General features: G+C 44.6%; 1 protein-coding gene across 16 annotated transcripts in view; it reads right to left on the reverse strand.

The window, feature by feature from the left end:
- LOC111954548 (protein 4.1) overlaps nucleotides 1–25,573 on the reverse strand; it is a 115,643-nt gene that overhangs the window by 9,372 nt on the left and 80,698 nt on the right. For 7 of the 16 annotated variants that reach the window (XR_011474346.1, XM_070435810.1, XM_023974360.2 and 4 more), the window contains exons 4-15: nucleotides 25,124–25,228; nucleotides 23,376–23,418; nucleotides 16,205–16,280; nucleotides 15,018–15,236; nucleotides 13,672–13,759; nucleotides 12,351–12,503; nucleotides 11,933–12,030; nucleotides 9,287–9,459; nucleotides 6,827–6,924; nucleotides 4,103–4,156; nucleotides 3,933–3,965; nucleotides 3,302–3,364 (exon numbers count right to left, since the gene is read on the reverse strand). Coding sequence is in view for 15 of the 16 variants with exons in the window: in XM_070435810.1 (XP_070291911.1) it covers nucleotides 3,302–3,364; nucleotides 3,933–3,965; nucleotides 4,103–4,156; nucleotides 6,827–6,924; nucleotides 9,287–9,459; nucleotides 11,933–12,030; nucleotides 12,351–12,503; nucleotides 13,672–13,759; nucleotides 15,018–15,236; nucleotides 16,205–16,280; nucleotides 23,376–23,418; nucleotides 25,124–25,228 (1,203 nt within the window). In the remaining variant the exon portion in view is untranslated. Of the gene's footprint in view, nucleotides 1–3,301; nucleotides 3,365–3,932; nucleotides 3,966–4,102; nucleotides 4,157–5,023; nucleotides 5,745–6,826; nucleotides 6,925–9,286; nucleotides 9,460–11,932; nucleotides 12,031–12,350; nucleotides 12,504–13,671; nucleotides 13,760–15,017; nucleotides 15,237–16,204; nucleotides 16,281–23,375; nucleotides 23,419–25,123; nucleotides 25,229–25,573 lie in introns of those variants that run through there. The other 9 variants (XM_070435813.1, XM_070435812.1, XM_023974359.2 and 6 more) reach the window with 6 other exon arrangements.

Below are 25,573 nucleotides of genomic sequence, written 5' to 3' on the forward strand. Positions count from 1 at the left end.
TCCCAAATGAGACCTCAATCTAATTATCAGATAAAAATATTGAATTGAAAGCACTCTGGGTTCAACTTGTGACCCGTTTTAGAGAGGAGGATGTAGAAAACATCCACAGTGATCAAGGGTTGTGATGAGGGATCAGTGAGGCGAGGCTTTGTTATGAGCTTAAACCCTTCAGATCAGTAGTACACCTGAACATCAAAACGTGGAACTGCCAGTGGAACCCAACCAGAGGGATACATTTTCCCTTTATGAGACTGTTGAACAAGGGCTCGACTTTGAACGGTGTTAAGTCTTGTTGTCACACAAGTCGGCAGGTGTAAAATTATACATCGCATAGGCACCTGCTGTTGCCATGGCGATAAGTGACATGGAGGGCGGCTTCACTATACATTCAATTATATCATTCTTATTTCCACTTAACATACACCAGAAAGGTTGAAAAGCTGTATTCATCATGTACAATTCTCACGAGTTGAGTCAATTCTTAAGTAAATTTCTCCAATCTTTTGATCTCAAGGTCATATAGTAACTGCCATTTAAGCCTTAACAGTCTAAGCCCTGTAAGCTATACGGAAATGTTTCAAGGTCATACCAAGGATAATTTGATTTAGAATTTGTAGACCCCTTGAGGTATCAAATGTATTTTGGCCTTCTTGCCATTAGCCCATACAAACTAAATTGAATAACATTCACTACATACATGGAACAGATAGATGTATTCTAGGGACTAAAGGAAGTGTGTCCTACAGTACCAGTCAAACATTTGGGCACACCTCATTCAAGGGGTTTTCTTTATTTTTTACTATGTTCTACATTGTAGAACGGTACTGTATATCTGAGAGATTTGAAAGATCAGGAACCATAATAAACGTGCACACAAACACTTACCCCTTATTTTTGGCCACAAAACAGTCGCCATATATACAGTACCAATCAAAAGTTGACACATTTACTCATTCTCGGATTTCTTTATTTTTACTATTTTCTACRWTGTAGAATAATAGTGAAGAAATCAAAAAGTAACCAAGTGTTAAATCAAAATATATTTTATATTTGAGATTCTTCAAAGTAGCCACCCTTTGCCTTGATGACAGCTTTGCACACTCTTGGGATTCTCTCAACCAGCTTCATGAGGTAGTCACATGGAATGCATTTCAATTAACAGGTGTGCCTTGTTAAAAGTTAATTTGTGGAATTTCTTTCCTCTTAATGCATTTGAGCCAATCAGTTGTGTTGCGACAAGGTAGGGGTGATATACAGAACATGGCCCTATTTGGTAAAATACCATATTATGGCAAGACAACTCAAATAAGCAAAGAGAAACGACGACCATCATTACTTTAAGACATGAAGGTCAGTCAATCCGGAAAATGTTAAGAACTTTGAAAGTTTCTTCAAGTGCAGTCGCAAAAAGCATTAAGCGCTATGATGAAACTGGCTCTCATGAGGATCTCCACAGGAAAGGAAATCCCAGAGTTACCTCCGCTGCAGAGGATAAGTTCATTAGAGTTACCAGCCTCAGAAATTGCAGCCCAAATAAATGCTTCAGAGTCAAGTAACACACACAACTGTCTGATTCAGAGGGGTTGGGTTAAATGCAGAAGTTGAATGCATTCAGTTGTACAACTGAGTAGGTATCCCCCTTTCCTTTTCAGAGGAGAATGAGTGAATTAGGCCTTCATGATCTAATTACTTCAAAGAAACCATTACTAAAGGACACTGATAAGAAGAAGACTAGCATGGGCCAAGAAACATGAGCAATGGACATAGACCGATGGAAATCTGTCCTTTGGTCTGATGACTCCAAATTTGACATTTTTGGTTTCAACTGTCTTTGTGAGACACAGATTGGATAAACGGATGATCTCTGCATGTGTGGTTCCCACTGTGAAGCATTGAGGTGGTTGTGTGATGGTGCTTTGCTGGTGACACTGATTTATTTAGAATTCAAGGCACACTTAACCAGCATGGCTACCACAGCATTCTGCAGCGATACACCATCCCATCTGGTTTGCGCTTAGTTGGAATATCATTTGTTTTTCAACAGGACAATGACCCAACACACCTCCAGGCTGTGTAAGGGCTATTTGACCAAGGAGAGTGATCGAGTGCTGCATCAGATGACCTGGCCTCCGCAATCACCCGAGCTCAACCCAATTGAGATGGTTTGGGATGAGTTGGACTGCAGAGTGAAGGAAAAGCAGCCAACAAGTGCTCAGCATATGTGGGAACTCCTTCAAGACTGTTGGAAAAGCATTCCTCATGAAGCTGGTTGAGAGAATGCCAAGAGTGTGCAAAGCTGTCAAGGCAAAGGGTGGCTACTTCGAAGAAACTAAAATATATTTTTTGGGTTACATGATTCCATGTGTGTTATTTCATAGTTGAGATCTTCACTATTATTCTACAATGTAAAAAAAAATAAAAACTTGAATGAGTAGGTGTGTACAAACTTTTGACTGCTACTGTACTTCCATAAATGTTTTCAACTGGTATCGAGGGACCTTCAGACAAGTCTTGTAAGGCCTGTGGGCGTGTTTGTGAGAGTCTCACCTTTCCACATGGTAGTTTTTTGCCCAAACTGTTCGGATGCTACAGACCAATGTTGGCAGATCGGCTGCGCCGACTTCAGACGAGCCCCAAGACACAATAGTGTTCGTGAGAGTGTCATCTTTCCATAGAGGGTCATAATAATAGGCCAAACCGTTCCGACACAACAGACCATTTTGTGAGAATACTGATTTTCGGGATGTCTCATGGTCTGGATGTGGTGGATTGAGACACGGGGGAGCAGACAGCAACTCTAGGGGGTTAAATACTGTAAAAAGACATTCTGGTAATTACATAATTTTAAAGGGCACTAGTGACAGTTCCACGTTTCTAATGTGTGAGATTAGAGAACACAAGGTTGGTTTAGTTTGTTAACACACCATTACAAATTCACAACTTAAATCAAGCAAACCAGAGCAGGAAAATCCCTTATTGGGTTAGGGAAACATTAGTCCTGTTAAAAACACATCACCGGAAAACACAAAATATCCAAAACAATTTTCAACTCAATAACAGGAGAGGTTGAGCGTTCATCAGCGCTCCCCCTCTCCCCAATAAACCCTGTTTGTCAGACATGCACCCCATCCCACATGCAAAATCATGCAATGGTGTTCAAACACACACACAGAGACACACAGAGCCTGAGAGTGAAAGGTAGACTGGAGAAGACAGCCTGGGACAGGAGCCAAGATAGGACACAGGCTTGGGCTTTGATTCCCTTTAGTTACGGGCCAATAGTTATCACAGTCATACCAACCTCCAACATTAAATTGCTATGTCTGACATATATATTTTCCCCCTGCACTCTCAACTTTCCGCTCTGTGGAATCAAAAAATGAAGACGCATTTGTGAAAAATACACAAAAAAAGAAATAAAATGCCTAAGCGCCCAGAGGTGAGAACCTGTGCAGTCAGGACAGTTCCACTACAGAGCAGAGGCTGTGGAGACTGGGACAGAACTATACTGGACATCCACTACTGGTCAGGGCAGACCAGAATGGACCCTGTCTAAACCACACGTCACCTTAGCTGTGTAGTGATTAACTATAATACCGTAGCGCTAGAGAATATTTACTCCTCACAAGGTAGAGCTTATTTGGGTGTTAATCTGTAGAATACTGCAGCTAAGGCAAGCCTATCCAGAACAATGTCCTATCCTCAGCATGTTCAGCTGTGGTGGCGTGTGGTTGAACAGCAGTGTGTTGAGAAAAACCATACACGTCACAGAACAGTGGCAGCAGCACAAAGAAACCAAAAACAAAGCATACATTCCTGCAGGATAAGTGAAACCCAGGTTACAAAATAAAGAGCAGTGAAGATGTAAAAAAGCCCAGATGATCTATAGACAAATTCACCATCAAACAACCAATCACAGTTAATCAATCAACCTGCTGGGAGGAGTCTGGCTCATCTCTTTTCATCTGTGAGCGCCCAGGAGAAAAGGACATGTTAGTTTGATACCTGCACTGCCCAGAGCTCCGTATATATACACACTGTATTACAAATGAGCTTAAAARGGTGCAGTATGATGGTAAAGATGCCCACTGCCCTCACAGACCTCAGTGCCTTCAGTAGGTGTGGCCGCTGCCCCTTCGCTAGGCTCCTCCTCTACCTGCGTGGTTTTTGTAGTGGGAATATTTTTTTGTCGGGGAAAAGAAAAGGTGAAATGGATGATGAGAAAGGTGATGCTGCTGGGAATCAGGCTAACGGTGCAATGCCATGTGAAAGTGGGAGGAGCGCCCAGGCTCTGCCCACATGAGAGTGAGACATGATGAGATGGGGGATGATGCACATGCTGGCCTCGGAATACTGGTCATTTTTCTGTGTAGAGCTGATTCAACCGTTTTGTGTCATCTGTCATTTCCTACTTTACGCTTCTTATTGTTGCCTAAATGTCAGAAACTCGGGTGTACTAAATGTCAGAAACTCGGGTGTACTAAATGTCAGAAACTCGGGTGTACTAAATGTCAGAAACTCGGGTGTACTAAATGTCAGAAACTCGGGTGTACTAAATGTCAGAAACTCGGGTGTACTAAATGGCGACTATTAACACCGAATGGGATAGGGGGTGCAACAGGCAATGACGTCCTTAAAGGGCAAAACTAACTTGAAAACAGAGCTATATATACACTGTAAATCTACCTGTATATGACTAAGGCATTTACAGCCAAACAGATAGGGACACAGGATTAAGAAATATCATTTTACAACACTAAAAAGGTTAAAATTATTTTTTATGACAGAGCAGCCAATACTGGTACAATAAGAGTGATTAGTTCTTAAGAACTCATTTAAGATATCTAAAGAATGGCAAAAGACTGAAATTCTATTTAGTAATTTTATACAGAAAATCAAGGGTTTTAAGAAGGAAAAGGGAGAGTGAAACGTAACGGGATGGAGGGAGTGCAGAACACAGACGTGCTGGCTAAGGTGAGGGGTGGGAGGAGCTGACAGAAGCAGGGGGGGTGGTGAGATGGTGACATTCAGGCAGCGGGGTCACACAGCTGGTCACACAGCTCTTCCTGCAGCAGGGAAGTGTGTGTGTCAGTGTGTGTGTCTGAGCAGGGTGTGGCCACAGGGGCATGAGCGGGGACAGGTGCCTTATGCTCCAGGTAGCAGAGCGACAGGGCCAGGGTCAGGGCCAGGAGAAAGGCCAGAGCCAGGGACTGGGAGGCAGACAGCAGCAAAGCCAAGATGAACATGAATGAGGGCACCAGGGAGGGGGAGGAGAGGGGCAGGTAGCGCTGCAGCCCCGAGGGGATCAAGCAGGCAGCACAGTCCTGGGGCAGGCTGGGGAAGCAGAGGTAGCCGTCCTCATCCAGCAGAGAGAAAGGCAGGAGGCCCAGGCCCATCAACATCCCCAGCAGGGAGAAGCCCAGACTGGACTGAGCCACATCATTGGCCTGGACGGGTGACCCTTCCTGGGGCTCTGAGCTACAGGCCAGGGGGGAGGGAGGAGAAAAGGCCTCTAGAGGCTGGTGATGGTAGTGCACTGTTGCAGCCAAACTGTCTGCATGCTGCTGGGGGGTAAAATCAGGATCCCAAATACTCGGGTAGTCCCCGTCCCCATCTAGCTGGCCCCAGGACAGGGTGTCGTCCTCCGAGATGTCGGACAGAACGTCTAGCTCAGAGATGGTGTCCAGGATGGGAGGGAGGGATGAGTTGGAGGAGGATAAGGACAGGGGGAACATGAAGATTGACTGCAGTGATAAACCCGTCGTTTCCCCCATACAGAGAAAGAGAGAGAAGGCCACATGTAGACACCATGCAGGGAAGGAAGCGGTGAGGGGGGAAAACACAAGCAATAATCACAACCAAGAGAAGAAGAAACAAATGTGTGAAAAATGATAAAACGGTAAGAGGAAAGTGTGCGCAGGAAAAGAGGGGAGAAAGAAACACCATTAGTGAGACGTGTCAGGTCAGGGGTGCAGCAGAGTAACACGGGTGCAGACAAGAGGTCACATAGTTGGGGCAGTGAGAGGTCAGGGGTCAAAGGTCAGGGGGTGGTCCAGGAGGTGCTGGGGGAGGAGGGTCAAGCGCAGTCTACAACAGGATCAGAACTGAGAACACTAGTGGACAGATGCAGAGAGAAGTCAGAGTAGATGACAGGAAGGGGAAGAATCTAAAGCAACCCAAAAACAGGAAGGTCTTTGTGATTGAGTTAGAGATATAGCACAGTGGTTGTTCCCATTCAATTTGAATTCAAAACTCAATTACTTTTAGCCCTGTCCCCTTAATTTTTACTTCCAGGTAAACCATGACCATGACCATGGCAGGACAACATCCGCCAACCAAGAATCCAGTTAGTGGAGTCTCGATTAATATCAATGTTAGGAGGGGGAGGGGATCCTATTGGTGTACATTACCCCTAGTACAACTAAGACAGTGCCCCCATAATGAAATTGCATTATGGACAAGTCACTGTTATGTTAAGGATGAATATGATCCTTTATACAGCACCCGCATGTCAAGAGAGTCTTACACTCTCCTAATAGGCGTTATGGTACGAAGCAGACAGTCCAGGATGTCATCCTATAGCTCTGGCTAATTCAACTCCACAGGGTGACAAAACCAAGATTAAGTCAATAAATCTAACAGAACAAGAAGCTAGTTATTCTAAGCTAGACAGTAGAGATAATTAATTGAGTTCCTTTGAGACAAAATCATTAGGCATTAGTCAGACAGACTATTAATTTCCAATTCAACAACAGGATGTCGGATGTTTGTTCTTCCTTGAAAGACAAGAGATTGAGTTAGATCATCCCGCTACCTCCTCTCTCACCTTGGAGGAGTCAGAGGAGAGTTCCAGGCCAGGCTCCCTGCCGTTCCCCACAGAGGTGGGGGCCGAGTCCTGGGCATCGATCACGTTGATCACTGGAGCTGAAGGGGTACAGACAAGACGGCACATATCCAAGCTTTATGTAACATTCATATTCTCCATTCATTTATGCATACTTCAGAGAGCTCTACAATTGAGCACATCATGCTAAGGTCAATGCCTGGCCAGCAGAGGGCGCTCTAACCCCAGAGCACAGTTTAATCTGGATCATATGAATAAAATAAAATGTACCCGCCTTTTGTGGATGAGATAAGACCATAATTGCATGGATTCATAGTACATACCAGACATGGCTCTTTGTTTTGGTATAGTAAATGCCTATGTTCAATAGCTATTCAGATGGAAGAGGTTAGAGAAATTTCACAGGATCAGTTCTTTGGCTAAATGCTAGGTCTATGTGAAACTACAGTAATGATTGACATGTCATGCTAGCCGTAATGTACAGTAGTGTATTTAGCAGTGCCAACACACACACACACAGCGGTGCGGTGTAGTTATGGATTCTTGAGGTTTAGTAGTAAGGGTTTGATATGGAACCTGTTATCATCAGTAACTGACCATGCCACCCACAGCACAGCCACCACTCCCTGTATTGTTGTGCCATGTGTTGGGAGGGGAGAGAGGGATTTATCCAGAGACCAGGACCAAATTCTCCTCAGCTAGCCCTGTCTCATTCAGAGTCCCAGTCTCACACCTGCTGTATCTGAAGCTCTGGGGGCCCTAGTCAGGGGCCATAGCAGAGAGAGCGAAGTCTCCACGGCTGGCCAGACGGAAAACAAAATGGTTCCCTCCCACCCTCTTCTACAGAGGAAGGCGAGGGAATTAATAGTACACTGCATTGGGCTGATGATGAATGATCAAGAGGCTCAGAGAGGCCCTACATACAGGAGGGGAAAGAAGGAGTGAGGAAGCAAAGAAAAGGGATTCCAGAGCAGGCACAGGTTAGCGTGTGTTAGTCGAGTAACCCTTTATTAATGAATGGCCCGGCCTTAGTACACATGGGGTATTTGGGACTTTTGATTGAGTTATCCTAGATTTACAAGCTAGACAGAGAGTGAAGAAAGGCGAAACCATCATCTTGCTAAATGTTATTGTAGGCTATTCATGGCATCGTAGAGTATCGAGATCGGCATTCCTTTGGTGACTCATGTTCATCTAGGATTCTCCTCCTAGACTTGTGCTGCTGAAGTTGGAAGCAAAAAACTGAACAGTCAATATAACACACTAATCTTTGTCAGAAGAGGCACTGTACATTTTCAAGCGTCGCCATTTAATTACTACTTCACTTTCAGCTACACCATCACCTGCATTTAATCTGCATAGCAGCCGGGCCAGTATTACAGTCTAATTCCCCATATCACGCAAAGACACTAGGTTTTGCAGAGCAATTTCTAGAATGCTTTTATGGTGGAAAATAGGCTTACAAATTCACATGGGCCTTGGCAAGAGAACATCCTTCAAGCTTGTTAACGTTTTAGTGGCACTGTTTCTTTCCCATGTTAAATGTACAATGTAATGTATACAGCCTGGGTCTAGCCATAGAAACATATTGAAATCCCCTGGTCAAGAAGAATGAGTCCAGTTTCATCCACAGTCCTTCCCAAAGTTCCAACAAAGGGAAACAGATGTTGGAGCCATTTCCTGTATATAGCCAATAGCAATGAGAGTGAGGGAATATGTCATGCCTACAGCTAAACACTGGCTGACGTTGTACAGGACACTGCAAAATGGTTCTTCTAAAAACTCTTGGAAGAGAGAAATCGCCTCATAGTAGGCTATAGGAATGTTCATCCCCAGTCATTATAACATGTTTGACTAAATGCAAAACCAGCATTGTTCAGCTCACCAGACAGTTTGAGCTGACTAAAACTAGGAGGATAGTGGTTTGTTCCCTCTAACCTTTAATAGTTGGCGGGGGAACAGAATGCATGCTGAGGCACGTTGATAACGTTGTCACACGGAACATCTGAACGGGGACGTTTCTGTATATCCCACAGTAATGGGTTTCCTCTGATCTTGAGGGTCCTTTGTTACCTTCTCTACTTCTCTCACTCGCTGTTTTGGGAGTTTCTTCAGCAGTTTATCTAAATGTCTCTGATGGCAGGGCTGAGGTAGCCTGTGGTTCTGTGACGGCCCCCCTACGGTGTCTGCACTGAGCTGACTGAATGAAAACCCTCTCATGATCACAAAGAGACCGGCTGCTAGTGTAGGCCAGGATCAGAGGCTATGCTCCACTGAGTAACACTCATCTCCTCGCCTGCAGAGACAGCTATGGACTGACTCATACTGTACTCATTACCAGAATACCAGCGCTGCCCATAGTCCAACGTAGTGGGCACTGGGCATAACAATACATCAACCCAAATCCCAACTGTGTGTGTGTTGTCTAGTGCCACTGCCAACCTCCATCCAGGCTTCGTGAGATGCGCTTGCTGGAGGTGCGCTCGAAGTAGGGTGCCGGCCTGTCGATGAGGGTGCTGGCCTGTCGTGTTTGGGCCTGGGTCCTCCCACTGTAGCGGAACTTAGAGCCCAGTGTGAGGAACTTAGCTTTAGTGGGCGCTTCTGGAGTCATCAACCTGGAGCGAGAAAAGGACCAAAATAAGATGAAAACAAACAAATACTATCATATACAGTATTTGGTGCAGTGTGTAAACTCCATGTGGATATGTTATTTCAGTTTACTGGATGACAGTGAGGCTATATAGACAAAGAGTACAAACTTTTTTCACTATATAAAAAATTAAAATGTCCTGCCTGTGACCTAGGCTAACCACTGAGACGGAAGTGATAAACCTAGGTATCTCTGTGTGTAAATACAGAGATTATGGATGAGTCATGAAGACCTAGGTAAAAGAGATCCGTTCCACAGTCTCATTGTTTGTCAGTGACCGTAAGTGAACATGAGCTGTAAACCCCGTCAAACGCTGGGCGCCGAACAGTAAGCGGTCTCCTATTCTCCTTCGCTGGCTCTGTGTAACAGCTGTGTTTGGGGCTAGATATTCAAAATCTTCCCTGCCCCTATCCTTAATCTCCCATGGAGACAGGGCTTTCCTGTCCGCCCATCTCTCCCCTATTTACTTTGCAGGGCCCTTCAGTCAGACATTTCACACACACACGTATGTGCCCAGCCTGAGGGAGCAGCAGGCTGGGGGGGGGGGTCCAGATGTCTCTGGCATCTTTCTAGTGGTGTCAGGTTAAGCAATACTGGGGTCCTCTCCAAGGCTCTGCTCTCTGCTGTTATACAGGCAGACTAGGAAGGTGTCTGTTCTGTTGTTTATCCCAGGGGTATGCAGGCCAGGGCTGGCCCTAGGTGTGCTGCTGGGATGTCAGGGTGTCTGTGGATCCCATTATAATCTCAGCATCGCTTCTCCATCCCAGCCCAGCGAGGGCCTGGGTCTATCATGACATCATGCCCTCACATCACAGCCCAAGAAAAGCCACTCTTCGGACCAAATTGCTAGTAAGCGGGACAATTTAAAAGCCCTCATTGGTATTGATATCAATGTACAAGACCATTAAAGTGGATGGCGGTGTTTGAAATTCAAATTTGACAGATTAAGGACAGTCATTACTAGGAGTTGCTTTAGCACACAGAAGATCTGAATGAGAGGAGGAGAAAGAGGGGCTCTACAGGGCTTTGGGATATTACTGGTTGGGTTGAAGGCAAGGCAGTGAGTGATTTTTGCTTTGTTTGAGGCTGTTGCTCCCCTCCTCGTTGTCCGTGCCAAGAATAACAACTCGATTAAACAGCCGAGGATCTCCATGCCGTATCTGGTTTCAATTTGGCGTGTGCCGACAATCCTCTTATGAACTATCAAATAATGCGAGGCGTAGCAGGTGGGATTTATTACGTGATGCAACACACTTCCGCAATGTCTCCATACTGCTGTACCGTTGGTTGCTACTTGGCTACCTGCCAAACTTTTTTGTTTTTTACTTAAGTATTTTATCAAACTCTGTACTTAACAAGTTAACCAAGGTCTTAGTTTTATGCTCACACAACTTTTTTTAAATTCAACTTTTTCACCCCGGATGCTTCATCTGGACATAGATCTGCAGGACCTCCTCCGGGCGGAAAAAACCCCGAAGTAACATGATGCCTTCTCATTGCAGTCGCTGTACTCTTAATATACAGGATTACTATCGCCTTATGGTGAGGATAGCAGAGTTGCAAGCCGGGCTTGAGACGCAAATCGTTAGGCAAGGGCAATTTAAGTGTAGGGAAGGATGATGCTGCATCACCAATAAATACACGTAGTGTTAATCCCCCTGCAGTCCCCACAGCCGGACATTTTCTCATGGCTTCTGGAAAGAAATACTGTCGGCATTCTCAACCGGTGTCGATCATTCAGCCGATAGAAACTTTCAACTGGTGTTCACCACAAAGCAATGAGTCGGAGTCAGATGCCCGAGCCTTCCCAGCTCTCTCCTCCACCCGTTATGGGGTCTGAGCTGCCGAAGCCTCAAACCATTAGCACTGACAAATTGAAAACCCTAGTTATTGACGACTCCATTACCTGCAATATTAGACTTCAAAAGACTCATCCAGCGATCATACATTGTTTACCAGGGGGCAGGGCTACCGACGTAAAGGCTAATCTGAAGATGGTGCTGCCTGAGGCAAAAACTGGGGACACTTGCTTCCTTAATCATACAGCCCTGCAGAGTGGAAGCTAAGGAGAGAGTTTAAGCGCGTGATAATGGCCATGGCTTTAGGAATTGGACAGGGAAGCTGGCTGAACAAATAAGTGCATAGGGTTGGGGGGGGGGGACATTTAGCCATCCCCACTGACATGGGCTCGGACTAACTGTGTTAGCTTAGACACATTTCAGAGTCAACAGGTTAGAAACGGCCTATAGATAAAGTTGCAAGGTGGAACAGAACACTATAAAGAAAGGTGCAATCATTCAAAAACAACAGACTTCAGAGGACCTAACACACTAGTTCTTCCTGGTTCAGACATCTTTTCAAGTCTGATGCAGTGAGTTCGAGGTTTAGGTTAAACCTATGTTGGTGTGGTTGACATGGGAGCTGAGAGTGATTGTTACCTGAAGAAGGTGTGATTCTCCACGCAGACCTTCCAGACCCTCTTGGCAGAGCGGTGGTTGGGCAGCTTGAAGCCCACGGTGCTCTCAAACTGCTCCGTCTGGAAGACAGAGCATATAACTGAGTTCCACCGAGTACTAGAACTGGCCAAGTTAGAAAACATATGCTCCACAAAAAACGAGATATGGACCAAACCCCCCGCTCCTTCCACAAAACTAGTTTGAATTGGGCCTTGAGAAAGAAATACCTAAACGTCAGCATTTCCATCTCCACAATCAAACCATGTCCTAACATTGTCAGTAGTTGGCTCAATGATGGAATCTCTCTCCTACAGCTGATCTCTGGAGTGGGTTTTGGAAAGGACAAGAGTAAAATGTGGAAATGTCTTGTTTTTCCTCTGAGGGCGGTGCGGTTCTGTACCTCTCCCGGCCTGATTTTGATATAGAAGTTGCTACGTTTGTAGGAGATCTTGAGGATTTTTGGCCAGGCAAAGCGGTTTATCCGGAGTCGGTCTTTGTAGATCAGCAGGCCATTGGCACACACTCCCAACATGATGTCCACTCCCTCAGAGTCCTGCAGACACAAAGACAACAGCCAAAGCAACAGTTCAGCAAAGTATAATGAACAGAAAACAGTCACGTTTGCAGCAGTACAGACAACATGGATAGAGAGCAGACAACGTTCTCAGATTTCAGTCCAGAAGATTTATAATATTGCCAAGACTCACAATGGAATAAGATTACATATTACATACAATTGAATAAGGCTGGATATTCAATCATCCCACCATAACTCAATGGTAACGTTGTTATCGAACTTGCATGATGCCATAAAGGGTCTTTTAAGTCCGGGACATATGGATAGTTCGATACTGAGTGGCTATTGATTTGTGTATCAAACTGTAAAACGAGGAGGAAAATCCATCGCCGCTGATGGGCATGGCAACTATTAGACACAAACATGGCTTTTAACCACCCCCTCTCACTCCATGGCCATGACATGCTTCTCCACACAACCCTTGTACGTGGCTGTCTGCCTACCTACCGAAAGAGTGCGAGGACATAAGGGCCTGACATACACTTTACTCACTAATTACTGACGGTTGGGATCTGCACTAAGAGGTCACTGACCCCCCCCTCTCGTTCTCTTCCCAACCCCCCCTTCTCTCTCCCCCTCGCTCGCCGTCCCCCTCTGTGCTCTAGACCAAGAGAACATTTCTGGGAGTATTTTCAACCCATGTCCAGTCCACCGGGAGAGAGAAGGGTTCATTCCACAGGGCTGTTCCCATGCAGACGGCACAGTGAAAAGAGCTCCGGCTCCACCACATGTATTTGTACAGCTGATGCACTTTCTGCTTTGGCTTTGTGTTTTCTGCCTGCCTCTTTCTTCCCCTCACTGCACACTACATCAAAGGAGCCTCCCTGAGTCCTGTGTGCTCTCACAGGCATTTCAACAGACTTCCATACACAAAGAATGGCGCGTAGGAGAACAGTTCCTTGACTAATGACTAAGTTTGGATACTGACCAGTAGGCTATGCCTCCTTGTTAAGAATTTACAGTTCAATCATATTTTTTTTTACAGCTATGAGGTTGACATTCTCATCGCAGGGCATTTTATAAACATCACAAATGTATTTCCTAGTATTTTCCCAAAAATGTATACAGAAGTGATTTCTTAAACATAATTTCTGGTTGGATTGGACATTCCAAAACCCAGTGCCTGGGGCCGTGTGTCAGTCACCTTGGCATGGTGGAGATCGACACCATACATCGACAACTTCTTGGCGTTTTCTAAGAACTGGGTATCTGCTTGAGCAGGAGTCATCCCCCTAGAATGGTAGACAAAACATAGAACAATTCAAAACAAACAGAGGTGAAAAGTTCAAGTCAATGATAAATCAATAGATAAATGGCAGGTGCTGAAAACAGGGAATTCAAAATATGATAATCACAGGGTTTAGTACAGGCAAGGGGTAATTTCCAATCTAATTTCTACACAGGTGTCTTTCCCCTGTCCCCACAGCCGGGTGGTTTTAAAGAGGCCCCTTCAGTGATGAATTCAATGTCAGTGTCAGAAGAGGGGATGATCGTGGACTACAAGAAACAGCAGAGGAAGCACCCCCCTATCCACATCGACGGGACAGTAGTGGAGAAGGTGGAAACTTTTAAGTTCCTCAGCGTACACGTCACGGACAGACTGAAATGGTCCACCCACACAGACAGCGTGGTGAAGAAGGCACAACAGCACCTCCTCAATCTCAGGAGGTTGAAGAAATTTGGCTTATCATCTAAAAACACTGACAAACGTTTACAGATGCACAATCGAAAGCCTCCTGTCAGGCTGTATCACCGCCTGGTATAGCAATTGCACCGCCCTCAACCACAAGGCTCTCCAGAGAGTGGTGCGGTCTGCACAACGCATCACCGGGGGCAAACTACCTGCCCTCCAGGACACCTACAGCACCCGATGTCACAGGAAGGGCAAAAAGATCATCAAGGACAACAACCACCTGAGCCACTGCCTGTTCACCCCGCTATCATCCAGAAGGTGAGGTCAGTACAGGTGCATCAAAGCTGGGACCGAGAGACTGAAAAACAGCTTCTATCTCAAGGCCATCAGACTGTTAAACAGCCATCACTAACATAGAGGCTGCTTCCAACAGACTCAAAACTCTGGCCACGTAAATAAATGGATTTAATAAAAGGTATCACTAGTCACCTTAAATAACACCACTTTAATAATGTTTACAAATCCTACATTACTCATCTCATATGTATATACTGTATTCTATACCATCTACTGCATCTTGCCTATGCCGCAAGCCATCGCTCATCCATATATTTATAAGTACATATTCTATTCATTCCTTTACATTTGTGTGTATAATGTAGTTGTGAATTTGGTAGATTACTTGTTAGATATTACTTTAGTCAGAACTAGAAGCACAAGCATTTTGCTACACTCGCATTAACATCTGCTAACCATGCGTATGTGACCAATAAAATGTGATTTGAGTGGCACTTCCTCTTGCTTGCTTTAAAGGGATAGTTCTCTGAACTATCCCTTTAACCCCACACGGCTCTGACCTGTGAGTTTTGTGGAGCTCCACCGCCTTCTCCTCCATCTCCTTAGTCTGTGAGGGGGAAAACTGGAAGTCGCTGATGTAGTCGAGGCGTTGCTCATCGGGGTCGTGGTCTCCCAGCTCGGCCTGCAGGGAGTAGGAACCCAGCAGAGAGTGGGTGACGAAGGAGCAGGGTAGACGCCCCGAAGCTATGTCCTGCCGGAGCTGAAGGCACAGGAGATATCTACAGGGAGATGGAGATGGGAGGAGGGGAAGAAAGAGAAGCGAGCGAGATGGGATCAAAGGGCATGAAATAGATTTTGTACATTTGGTCTATATGTTTATCATGACACTAATCCACTAGTTCAGATCTGACATGACATTCAGCACGTGAACGTGGTGTGTGGGGGCGGTTTCCTGTGCCTTACAGTAAAGCCGCAGCCTGCAGACTCAACAGCAGAAATAGAGTGTGCGGTAACGGCACACAGAGAGAAAAAAAGGTAGGTCTGTGAGATGATTGCCTGTGACCTTGGATCTGGGGCTGTGCTGAAACTAAACTCTGGAGGCTGAAGACAGCTCCACTGCATTCGATATTGCTGCAACCTTTTGACGGGTGCCGATCAAAGAGGGCATTCTACGCTAGATTAGGGAGTGACCCCGCTGAGGCCTCAGAGCCGAGTGGGATCAGACACTGGGGGAAACACACGGACATTGAACACTCCGTGTACAGCACATCGTCCCCCCTCTCTCCCCTCCGTGCTCTGCTGGTCTGACCTTATCGACCAGGGGTCTACTGCATGTTGCTGCTGTGGTGTGCAACTACTGTGCAGCACAGTACTACACCTCCCTTTACTGGATTAGAGGTGTATATATTCACAGTTGTATAGTGAATAACAGTGCTTGCTTATGTGTTAGTTGTGTGTGCATGCTGGCCGAAAATCAATAACATGTACTGTTACAGTATCTACAGTACAACTATTTACATTTCCTGAGTACAAAATACTCTGGAAAGATGTCAAAAGTGTGAATGCAACATTTTAACAGACTGTAGGTTTTTGACTGCTCCGGGCCACCTGCGTGGCATACATACATTCTGTGTTAGCACAACTGGGCAGATCATTTCATTGCTATATGACTAACATAATAAAGCCAAACAATCAAAAGGATTGGCTCTTTGACCTTTGTTTCCTTATGAAACGGACAGTACAATACCTGGTAATATCCTCGGTCAGCTGGGCTGGATCAGGAGGGTAGAACTTGACATTGAACGCTAACTGCCAGGAGGTATCTGTGGAGAGAGAACAGGACTCATCTGATTTAAAGACTAAAGGAAATACATTCTTCACTTACATTTTTTTTTTTTTACATTTTAGTCATTTAGCAGACGCTCTTATCCAGAGCGACTTACAGTAGAGTGCATACATTTTATAACATTTTTTTTTTTAACATACTGAGACAAGGATATCCCTACCGGCCAAACCCTCCCTAACCCGGACGACGCTATGCCAATTGTGCGTCGCCCCACGGACCTCCCGGTTGCGGCCGGCTGCGACAGAGCCTGGGCGTGAACCCAGAGACTCTGGTGGCGCAGCTAGCACTGCGATGCAGTGCCCTAGACCACCCGGGAGGTGGCGCAGGCTTCATTATCATAACACAACATATTATACATTCCTCTGAGGCGTCAGGCCACATGTGTTCAAGCCTAGAAGAAGTGACTCCGGCTAAGCATTTAGGTGAGTGTTTGTACTGTATGTAGAGGAAGGCAATTATGCGTTTAGTTTTAAATAACCAACAAAGAAAAACAAGCGATGGAGGAATCTTCCCGAGCCAGATGTGCTAAGAACACATCCTTGCTCGAACAGCTGTGCTCATCGACTGTCCGTAAGGAGTGTGGGTGTGGTGGGGGAGAGGGGGCAAAGAGATGGAAAGAGGAAGAGAACACACTGGGAAGCAGCAGCTGTAAGCAATTACACAACAGCTAAGACCCGTGAGGAGAGGCTTTGAAGTGTAAGTTTTATCAAGCCTGGAGAGACATGGGCCAGCCTGAGGAGAGTTATTTTGATATGGTCGTGCACAGAGTCTAATCTAAAATGGCAGAGTAGAAACAAGGCCTTTAAAATGACACTTTTCCATTTTGAGTATTCATCATTAGACACGCTGAAGGGATTGTAAAATAGACTACATTAGGATTCAACCAGCTAGCAGAGAACATTTCAGAGCCACACATTCAACAACTACCACAAAAGGGTTTTTAAAATCAACGTCAAATCTTCAACACTAAATCATGATATGGATTCACTTTTACATAAGCAATCTACTTTCTAGTAGTAGCCTACTTTTTATAGAGACTACTAGTGTTGGGGTCAGATGGGGGCCAGATGGGCTTAAGAGCCCTTTGCAGGGCTCCATGTTATACTTCCTGTTGTCAGCGATAAGAGAGCCGCCATGTGAGATGAGACAGGATTAGCAGTGCTAATACACACTACCTACTCATCTCTGTGTGTGTCCAGTCACAGACCACTGGCTTGATGTGGCGATGCCTAGAGCCTCGTCAGCATTAGGGTAGGTCTGGTTGTCACCTAGCAACCGCTAGCTAAGAGAGAGAAAGAAGGGGTGGGTCAGGGGGGGGGGGGTAACGCTAGCCTGATTACACCCGGGGAGAGAAGAGATGGATGATGATGACAGTCTCTCACCCTCTGGGTGGGAGACATGATGTTATGCAATGGCTCAATTTACAACAAATATCCACCGTGTCCTGACATAACAGACTTAATGGTCTTCCCACTCTTTCCCTGAAATTTATGTTCAAAAACATATGAGGAATTCAGGCTTTTTCATCCAGAAAAGGGATAGTGAAATAATAAGTGATTTTCTGTGTCTGCTCATCAGTGGAGAGCGAGAGTAATGTCCTTTCGGTCTAGCTGCAGGCGAGTGAGTTTAACTGGTCTGGACACTATGCTGGAACAGAGTAATCATACAGGGATTCCATGCGGGCCATTTGCTTTGCTGCAGAACTGAATGGCTCTGCTTTTCATTCTTCCCAGAACCCTAGGCCTCGTGAGAAGGAACATAGGGAAGAAGGGCCAGGCAAGGAAGGAATTCCATTGACTGTTCGGAGAAAATTACATTTGGGGAGGAATTTACTTCTCTTTTCAAGTCTGCACGACATCGAGAATTCATTGAAAGTCATACAAACAATGCTCTTTTTCCCCCTTTTTAAATCTACAAAACACAAGGAAAACCATGCCATATTCACACATGCTTAGTGCGGGCATGGGATACAGGATATGTCATTAAAGAGGAATTCCAAAAATGACCCCACAAGCTAAACTGCCACTGTACCTCTCCTGTTACAACTGTGGTCATATTGTAGCCATTGTCCTTTGGCCAGACTGAGCAGAGAGGTCAGTGACCATTTAAGAAAGCAAGGAGCAGTTTAAAGACTGATGCACTGAAATGTGAGGATCTGTCCAAGAACATAGTTCTTTCTTGGTGTGTGTGTGAGCGGTAAAGAAACTGTGCAGAACAGTATCTTCAACTGTCCGATTAGGTGTAGTATTTCAGGTGTGAATGGGCAAAAACTGAGCAAAAAAAAACTGGTGTCATCTAGCACAGAAACAGCTTTGGAAATCAGGGTAATTTTCTAAGTGAGCATTCATGGGCAGACTCGTACAAAGTAAGCGTTTTTATAAAGATGACCTTCAAAAAGTCAGCTGTGGTGGTGTGACATGGGCACAAGGGATTTCAGTCTCCCCTCATCTCTGGCCTGTTTTCCGATTTTCAATTATCCTTGAAACGTTCCAGTCTGAGTCACAGGCTGAAGATAAATGGGTCTGAGCTGAGGCCTCAATTCATGTGATAGGCTAGCCTCCATTCCCCAGTCACACACACACTATAGAGTGCTATTACAGGGCACACAGGCACAGCAGCTTGCATGAAATGGAATTGGGAGGGGAGTGCCATATCATAGAATCATATCCACAAGCAGCAATACCCCCAGGGGTACGCGCAATGCCATTCGGGGGCACGCCAAATAAAAATGTGATTCACATTTTTTTAAATATAGACTACTGTTCAAAAGTTTGGGGTCACGTAGAAATGTCTTTGTTTTTGAAAGAAAAGCTACTTTTTTGGCTATTAAAATAACAAATTGATCAGAAATAGTGTAGACATGGTTAATGTTGTAAATGGCTATTGTAGCTGGAAATGGCTGATTTTATGGAATATCTACATAGGCCCATTATCAGCAACCATCACTCCTGTGTTCCAATGGCACGTTGTGTTAGCTAATCCAAGTTTATCATTTGTAAAATCCTAATTGATCATTAGAATCTCACACGACTGGCCCATCTGGGTGATGTTTTTTCTCCCCTGAATGATCTGAATCTAGGATTACAGGGACTCTTCCCAACTATATTCAATGTGCGGGACAAAATTGAGGCTATGATTAAGAAGTTGGAGCTATTTTCTGTCTGCATTAACAAGGACAACACACAGGTCTTCCATCATTGTATGATTTTTTGTGTGCAAATGAACTCAAGCTTACAGACAATGTCAAATGTGATAGAGAAGTACCTGAGTGAGCTGGAAGGGCAATTACTTTAACAAAACATACGACAAACAACTGGATTCGTTATCCCTTTCATGCCCTGCCTCCAGTCCACTTACCGATATCTGAACAAGAGAGCCTCATCGAAATTGCAACAAGCGGTTCTGTGAAAATTAAATTTAATCAGAAGCCACTGCCATATTTCTGGATAGGGCTGCACTCATTGTTTCTTGCCTTGGCAAATCACGCTGTTAAGACCCTGATGCCCTTCGCAACCACATACCTATGTGAGAGTGGATTCTCGGCCCTCACTAGCATGAAAACTAAATACAGGCACAGACTGTGTGTGGAAAATGATTTAAGACTTAGACTCTCCAATACAACCCAATATTGCAGAGATATGTGCATCCTTTCAAGCACACCCTTCACATTAACCTGTGGTGAGTTATTCACAATGTTCGATGAACAAAAGGTTTTTATATGTAAGATGGCTAAATAAAGAGCAAAACGATGTATTATTATTTGTGCCCTAGTCCTATAAGAGCTCTTTGTCACTTCCCACGAGCCGGGTTGTGCCAAACTCACCCTCATTCTTATGTTTAATAAATGTATTGTATAGTGTGTGTGTGGCAGGCTTACAATGATGGCAAAAAACAACAATTGAGAGTGCGCTGACCCTGGTGCTAGAGAGGGTAGGTACACAGCTGGAGGTTGAATGTTTGAAGGGGTACGGAAAATAAAAAGTTTGGGAACCACTGCTCTAGAGGTTAAGAGCGTTGGGTCAGTAACCGAAAGGTTGCTAGTTCGAATCCAGAGCCGAGTAGTTGGGAAAATAATATTTCGTTCTGCCCTTGAGGAATTCACTTAACCCTAATATCTCCTGTAAATCGCTCTGGATAAGAGCATTTTTGGTATTGACTAAAGCCTAAATAAATAAAAAACGTCAACGTCATCAAGCATTTCAAATTAAAAAGCAAGTCTATTTTTCTTGCGTCTACACAGAGCAATGCTGGTAAAGTGAGCGGATAAATTGCCAGAAAATACTGTTTGCATTGTTATGTCTGGAATTGTGACGTGTATAGTATTAAAAAGTCTATATTTACTGTTTATAATGTAATGACCTGGCTAGATCATATGACAAATGTCCAGACAGAGGATTGAGTTTACGAATTCCCTGTTTATTAACACAACTCAAAAACAGGCTACTGTTTGGCCGTAGCCCACGCCAAATAAATCAAGGATCCCAGTATAAAACACTGACCATCTCTTGTTAAGACAAAACGTAAGAGAACAATGGCTAAGCATGGTCTTAAACTTGCAGTGCTCCACCAACCACAAGGATGCTCGGCACCGGAACATTCCAGAGGTTGGCAGATTGCAGGGTTTGACATGCTAGTCAACCTACTAACACTGGGTACTAGTAAGTACAACACAACAAACAAACATAACACAGCTGTCTGTGCGGATTGCTACAAAAAGTTGAGCTGCCATTCCCAATAATACATTTTTGCAAACAATAACTTTATGCCTACCTTTGTTGATTTCAAGCACAGGCACATAGCCTACAGGCATATAGCCTACGCAGGCTACGGCTGGGAAACTCGAGGAACTTCGTTCAAGAGAGAATATTGTTATGGCGAAAGAATGAGACTAGCTTAAATTCATTCAAAAATGTAGGAAGAACGTTAGCTTGCTAGCTATCCTATCTGCTGTCACTTCAACAAGAAGCAACTGTGACCACATTGATCCTAAAATCCACCCCTCCAAAGAAAGCATGGCTCCGTGGCTTCTCCGAGACACCACCCGATCTGTGATCGGATCCGCAGCATGGCATTTCAGTAGAGCCAGCCCTCGGCAGGCCGTATAGAAAACYYTATAGAGCATAGAGGTAGCAAGTGTAACAGTTTAACTTTCGACCGTACCCTMGCCCCGGGCTCGAACCAGGGACCCTCTGAACACATAGACAAGACACCCCCGAAGCATCGTTACCCATCGCTCCACAAAAGCAGCGGCCCTTGCAGGGCAAGGGGAACAACTACTTCAGGTCTCAGAGCGAGTGACGTCACCGATTGAAACACTATTAGCGCGCACCACTGCTAACTAGCTAGCCATTTCACATCGGTTACACAAGCTTGCTAGCTTTTTCATTTACCCAGTTCACTTCTATGCCAGTGATAATGCTCACGGCTGTTTGAGATGCTTTGGAGCCACAATGGTAGGGACAGCATCCACTTTGAGAAGCAACTTCTTGTTAAAGTCATCCTTCCATTGTTGATAGCCCTGGAAGTTGTCAGGGATGAAATGTGTCCCGCAGATTGACGAGTAGACACCCAATTCACCAGTCTCAATTTCAAATTGATCCTACTTTTTATACGTTTTAATTCACCATGTGACGCTGACCCCAGGGCATTGTTTTTACGAAGCTAGAGATGACTTGGAGAAAACCTCAAACCCAACGTTTAGAACAACAATATTATAACAATTGCTTTAAAAGAGTTTGTAATTTGGGAAGGTTTTCTTGGGGTTCTCCAAGTTACTATTATATGCGTTTCTGGCATTGAGAAATAGGCGCTACACCGCCTTTAAAGAAAATGGAGTGTCCCAATATCTACCATTTCCCTGGATCCCACGGGCAGTCAGTGACCATAAACCCCTAGTGATCTTAGTTACAGACTTGGTAGTGAACTCTGCCTGCCTACAGACCGGAATCAGTCAAGTCAGTATAACAGTGGTCTCACTTTTTTTGTCAGAAAGTGCTCCAAATCCTTTGACTATCTCACAGAGAGCAATCTGTGGCTGACAGACAGGTATAGGGCATCTGTTCCTCACTCATTGACGCAAGGTGTTAAAGCAGTTCAAAAAAGACAGAGATAAGTCTAGAAAATAGGCATAGCTTTGGCTGCTGGACAGTCAGGTAGAATGGGGATTTCTTTGTCGACGGTCATCTGCTCTTAAATGTTCTTGCATCGTCACTGACAGTCGCTGTCACAGTCGGTGTGGCAGAAACCTCAAACACAGAACCACCAAAAGGCACTAATAAGCATGGCTGTGCCTGGCTTAGTGCAGTGACTGGGTCCTGTGTGACCTTCAGATGTGAGTTTGGATAATAACACATTAAAATCACTACCAGGCAGCACAAGGGGTCTTTATTGCACCAGGCAGGGGTACAACACATGAAGCAGCCTTGACTGCTGCATCTTTCAGAGGGAGGATCCCATTCCCTTTCTCTCCCCTGAAGGAGGGACCAGACCAGCGACCCTGATCATGATGTAAAAGGATACATCAAGTTAAGGAGAGAGAAAGAGGACAGTTTTGGGCTGCCGTAGACTAACGCATCCCAGGCCCTGGACAGGAAAGTACCTCCGCTCGGAGCTGCTGTTCCCATGGCTAGAGTGAATTCCCTCCAGGGCATACTGTCCGTGTGTTTATAAACACCTGGTCGGTGTTACTGGCAGCACTAAGTTCTCTGGAAGTATCAGACTTGGGATGGGTGAGCAGCCTCCCCCCACCCAACATCCCAAACACATCCCCCCAGCCCCATTCAGAATTACTGCAATCCAGTTACCAGATGTAAAAAGAGCATGTCACTCCAGGAGACGATAAGTAACGTATCTGCTCAAGATCCAGTAAATGTCAACAGTAACATTAGTTATTAGTTCTACTGGAATAGACTTGGGTGATAGTGATAGGGGTGCTGTGTTAGGGGAAATTATAGGGTATAGTGTGGAAGCCTTTCATTAGGTTGGTATGTACAGTAACGCCAATTAGTGTGAACTCCGGTTGCCATGTTACTTAATACAGAAAGTTTCAAAAGGTTAAAAAGCCACAACTTACTGCAGATCTGACGTTTGATCTCCTTTGTAGGGTCCAGCCAGCACTAAAGAAGAAACAAAGGAGATGTCAGCTTTGGTATTAACAAGTACGCAGAAATTCTAACACCGTATCAAACTTCTACCAATTAAATCACAGACTTCATATGTTCCCTGTTGAGTAACCATGGTGATTGGCAACACATGTTAGAATAATGAGCTGGGATTTTGATTGTAAAATCATTCGTATTGCAATTAACTACTTGGCCAGACTATACCACCTAAACATAGAACACTGTGCCGTTTCTAATCAAAATACACTAGGCCTTCCTTTTCATTTCCCTTCTCAGGTACTTTAGTAGATCAGGTATGTCAAGAAAAGTAGATTAAAAAACAAGACAGAAGGTAGCATTTGGCACAGAGCTGCTGTAGAGCATAACTCAATTTAGCACCAGTCCAGACCACAGACAAAACTAGCCATGGTGGTCATTACTTGTCTGATCCCTGAACTTCAACACACCACTTTCATATAAACAAACGCACATGATGAAAACACAGTCCACTAAACTACACAGCCYAGCCTCTTCCCTTGTCTCCACCGCCCACCCCCGTGGCTAGCCTACAGTTTCCAGTTCAAAATGGAACAAAACTCAGCATTTAGCACCACCGCAAATATGCTGATCTCGCGCCCAACAGTCTCCCTCATTGACTGATCTGGAGCCTGCAGACAGTGGAGTGTGTTGACTGTGTCATTAAGCTCCAATTACAGTGTGCAGGGGAGAGTTTAACATCCAGGCCCAAAGTCATAAGATGTGAGAAGGATAGTCTGAACAAGGCCTGGGTTCAATTACTATTTGAAATAATTTCAAATACTTTAGGTGTGCCTGATTGATTGGCTGTTGCAATGGAACCAATATAAGTCCCAAAAGTGAAATTAAAATAGTATTTGAACCAGTGTTGGGATCAATTCCATTTCAGGAAGTACACTGAAATGACAAATTTGGCCTATCCTCAATGCTTTTCAATTAGGAACATTTTGAATTGGAATTTGGTTTACTTTCTGAATTTAAATTGACCCCAACCCTGATTTGAACCCAGGTCTTCTGTTAACCAGGCCTGCTTGGCAGTGGGCAAGAGCAGAGTCAGTTTGGACTGAAGTTTGTGAGCAGAGCCTCGTTTGTCTCCAACCAGTGATATTACAGCGCTCTCCAATAAACCGTGTCGACACAGAAATGGAAAATAACGGATGTTCTTCCCTGGAAGCATATCTGGGTTCTCTGGAGGTTTACTGCACACTTCAGACATCCTGTGAGGATGGGGTGGACTTAAAAACACAGGGAAGTACTTTATCATCCACAGTTAAGAACCCGTTTGTTCATTCAGGGCTTTGTTAAAACTATCAATTATATGGTCTATCAAGCCCGCTGAAGGTTTAGAATGTCTAAAGAGCGCATTTTGATCTTGAGGAATATTATGTGGTAACAGTTACAAGTCAAGCCATTAGTCATTGTTGCTATTGTAGCAGAGAAACAATATAAAACATTTAGGACATAATTGCAAAAACATCTGTGCCATTAGGTGAGAAGGTTGTTATATGATACATTTTATGAAGTAGTTAGGCCTAAAGTAGTACTGGTACTTCAGAAACAAAACATACAAAAAAATGGATTGGAAAGCTTTATGTACAAGAGGAGTTTGTATTTTGTAATGCGTTTGCTGTTCTGGAAAAGCCTCAATGTACAAGAATGTGGTACAAAAAAAACCCGACTTTACCGTCTGGTCTGCGTTGTCTTTGTAACTCAACCCAAAATAGTCCTTCTCCAGTAGGTTCAGGGCTTCACACACTTTGAAAAACAGGTACTGGCCTTTGGCCCGTTTCTACAGAGAGGGAAGAACAAAGAGAAGAGAATGAAAACCATTACATTAATCATCAATTAAAAAGAACAGTTGACATTTAGAAATAACGACCTACAACCGCAGCGAGGCAGATTATTTAGAGAACTGTACTCGGGATAAATATTTCTACCACCCATCATTCCTCATGCATTTCATTTAACGGAAAACACCCGTACAAAACTTAAATGACAAAACCTTTCACAGTTCGTTACAACAGGGTTAATTTATGTGGCTCATGAATGCAACAGCTGTAATGGTTGTGTGTGGAAAGTGTCAGAAACTCTAGAGAATGCACTCCCCCGGGACATCTCTTGGGTGTGAGCTGAC

Source organism: Salvelinus sp. IW2-2015, linkage group LG28, assembly GCF_002910315.2.
Source record: "Salvelinus sp. IW2-2015 linkage group LG28, ASM291031v2, whole genome shotgun sequence".
NCBI lineage: Eukaryota > Metazoa > Chordata > Actinopteri > Salmoniformes > Salmonidae > Salvelinus > Salvelinus sp. IW2-2015.